The 3,091-nt window shown below is 40.0% G+C and overlaps 1 protein-coding gene across 1 annotated transcript; it reads right to left on the bottom strand.

Annotated features, from left to right (window-relative positions):
• Positions 1-244: 244 nt before the first annotated feature.
• Positions 245-2,784, bottom strand: LOC21404171. The gene is made up of 2 exons (XM_010113185.2): positions 2,574-2,784; positions 245-2,161 (listed from the first exon to the last, which is right to left on the bottom strand). Exon 2 carries the CDS (start codon positions 2,004-2,006, stop codon positions 477-479), a length of 1,530 nt encoding a protein of 509 aa, XP_010111487.1. The 5' UTR covers positions 2,007-2,161; positions 2,574-2,784; the 3' UTR covers positions 245-476.
• Between the last annotated feature and the right edge of the window lie 307 nt (positions 2,785-3,091).

Below are 3,091 nucleotides of genomic sequence, written 5' to 3'. Positions count from 1 at the left end.
TGAAAGTTGAACTGACTGTGGCTTACGCTAGCTATCAACTGCACGATTGAATTTTATTTAAGATTCAGTTTTCATTTCACATGTTCCAAGTCCCCACACTGCTGGTGGCGGTTCAAATTCAATAATGAGCATCACTTATCATTCCCTTATGAGAAACATACCCCACTAAATTATCAAAAATATGAACACATATAGTAAGAGAAATATATATATATATATATATGTATACGTATTCTTGTTGCACACTCAAAAAGTATGGAGCTCAATTACACTCTTATCCCATGCATACAAGATGCCAATAACCAAAGATAACTGTATAAACGACTAGATTCAATTGCAAGTTGTTAATATGTAAGAAATGTGAAAACATTCATTCACTTTCACAGCGTAAAATGTATGTTACAGAGTTAGAGAAACAATGAGGCCTCAATATGATGGAAACGAGCCTTGCAAGTCCCTCTCTTTTATTGCAAATCTCAACTAAACGTGAGATCGTTTTTCCCTCCGAGGTGAGGGCGAAAGCAAACTCGAATCTCGTGCTCTTCCGGTTCTGCGTGGAGTTTTGGAACCAGAATCTCAAGTACTGATCCTGGCCCATCGTAGTAAGCTTCTATGTTAGCGTCTTCGAGGATTCGGGTTGAAAGCGGGATTTCTCTGACAAACTCTCCTGGAGGGCAGTGCTCCGATGAGGGATCTGTAAGCCTAAAAACCTTATCGTGTCTCTTGATAAACGGCACGCGAGATGTGCTCACACCGGACACCTTAATGATACCGTGTGTAAGAGTATTCCTCCAAGAAACTTTAACCCTCTGAAGATCTACACAGGGCAAGCTAATAATTATCAGATAACTTTCTTCATCCTCATAAATCGTTTTTGCACCGGTAACAGGCCCGTAAACATTCTTCATCACCCCGCTAAAGTCATTCAGCCAGTGTGGTCCATTTTGGTGAATTTCTGTATCTGGAATCCGATCGGGTGGAGGGTTAATTGCCAAGTAGCAATAGTCATTGTTTCCATTCGGGAATAGCCCCTTCCTCCTTTTGCTGCTCACGGGCGATAGGTCCATCCCCTCAGAACTACTGTGGTTCAATGGCTGGGTAGACAAGTTCAGGCCAGACCCATTTAGCAGCTTCTTCGAATTATTATTTGTGTTCCTCTTTATCGGAGAAGGCAGCCTCTCAAGCTCAAAATCTGTGTTGGGAAGGTTTCTCCATGAACTAAAGTCACTCGCTTCGGGAGGGATTGTAAAATTCCACTCCCTGCCGGTAAGTTCCATCCAACGTTTCTGATCTTCCTCACTAAATCCAGTGAGATTCGGGGAAGGAACAACCTCGATACCATGCACACATTGGGGGTTCGATAGACCCCTGTAATGCTTCCGCTGCATCCTGTGAGAACGAACAAATCCCTTATCAACACTGAACGGGAAGGGGCGCTCCCCTTGGCGAGAATGCCCGTTCATGTAACTCCTGAGCTGCATCTTACCTAAAGCATTCTCGGGCCTCTCCTTGAAGACCCACATGTACATGTTCTCCATGTCATGTTGAACCATGAAAACATCATGGTTGAGATCGGACTTATCAAACCCCGAAACTCCATTGTTGTCGCGAATAATTCTCGCCTTCAATTTCTCCCTCAACGCAGGCTTGAAGTAAAAAGTATAGAAAAACCAAGCACCCCATATGCTATCAACCCGCTTGGCACATTTTCGGCCAATCTTGGGAATGCTCACCAAACTCTCAGTCTCAAAGACGTGTGGAACAAGACCAACATCTAAAATTTCACAAGATTCGGCGTTCCATGGCAGCTGCTGCGGAGGCGGGCTGCGCTCGACTGAAAGGGGCAAGTTGATGTCAGGGGGGTGAGAGGGCGGGATTTGGCGATTCGTGTCGAAATCGAATTCGTCGTGGGAAGAGGAAGCGCTTGAATCCATGGACAAGAAAAGTGTGGATGAGTGGTGATGATTCTCCAATAATGACAGGGCTGTGAGGCGAGAATCTCCCATTTCAAGTGAATTCCTTGGAGGGTTTTGGTGTTGTTGGTTTAGGGTTTATTGTTATTATTGCCATATTCCCCCAAAAGAATCAAGTAAACAATTATCTCACAAACACCTTCATCATTCTCAGTCAGTCACCACTATATCTCCCCTCCATCAAAAGCCTAGATTTTACAATCAAATAAACAAATTTCTCACACACCCACATCAAAAAAAAATTAAAAAAATTAAAAAAATTAAAAAAATCCAAAGAAAATGAAACAAAAATTCAACACAAAGAATATCGATAGAACATTAAAAAAACGAAGGGTTTTTTTTTATCTTTTTGAAATATTTATTTATATTTGTATATATATGAATGAATCTCTAAAGAGAGCGCCTAATTTTATTCCCAAAACAAACGCTAAAGAAAGACTATATCTAAACCAAGCCTAAATATCTCCTGAAACCCACCAAACCCAGATGGGAGACGCGGAATCAAACCCATCAAATCTGATAATTGAAAATGAAAAAAAAAAAAGAAAAAGGAAAAAAGCAAAGACAGAAAACGGAAGATCTGGGAAGATTATGTTTTACCTTTTGGAATAAACAGAGGGGAATCTAGGGGAAGAAGGAGCTTGAGAGAGAAGCATGATGGTCATAATATCCACCGCCAAATCATCAACCACCATTATTGTCTTCTTCTTCTTCTTATTCTTCTGTTTCTTGTTGTTTTATTTTTGGGGTGTGAAATGAAATCTGAATTAAAAGGGAGATTTCATTCAGTTCAGTTCATCACTGCCTTTGCCACGCTTCTCCCTTATAAAGATGGACACGATTACGAGTCCTCGCTTACATCCCATTGGGTCTAAAGTCGCCAAATCATTATCAATTCTTTTTTTTTTTTACTAGTTGAGTCACGAATAACTTTATAAATTTAATCTGGCATCAAAACAAGTTGTTTTTTAAAAAATTAAAATAAACGTTTGATTTATAGATTCAGAATTATTCTTAATTTACGTGTATTTTTTTAAGAAAAAATACTGTAGTGAATCATGAACCATAATTCGAATTAGGATACGAATCTACCAACCAAACAACCCAAATTCATTAAT

This window comes from Morus notabilis, unplaced genomic scaffold (assembly GCF_000414095.1).
Source record: "Morus notabilis unplaced genomic scaffold, ASM41409v2 Scaffold256, whole genome shotgun sequence".
In the NCBI taxonomy this organism is placed as follows: Eukaryota; Viridiplantae; Streptophyta; class Magnoliopsida; order Rosales; family Moraceae; genus Morus; species Morus notabilis.
The sequence above is the reverse complement of the archived record's forward strand: the minus strand, read 5'-3'. Positions and strand labels throughout refer to the sequence as shown.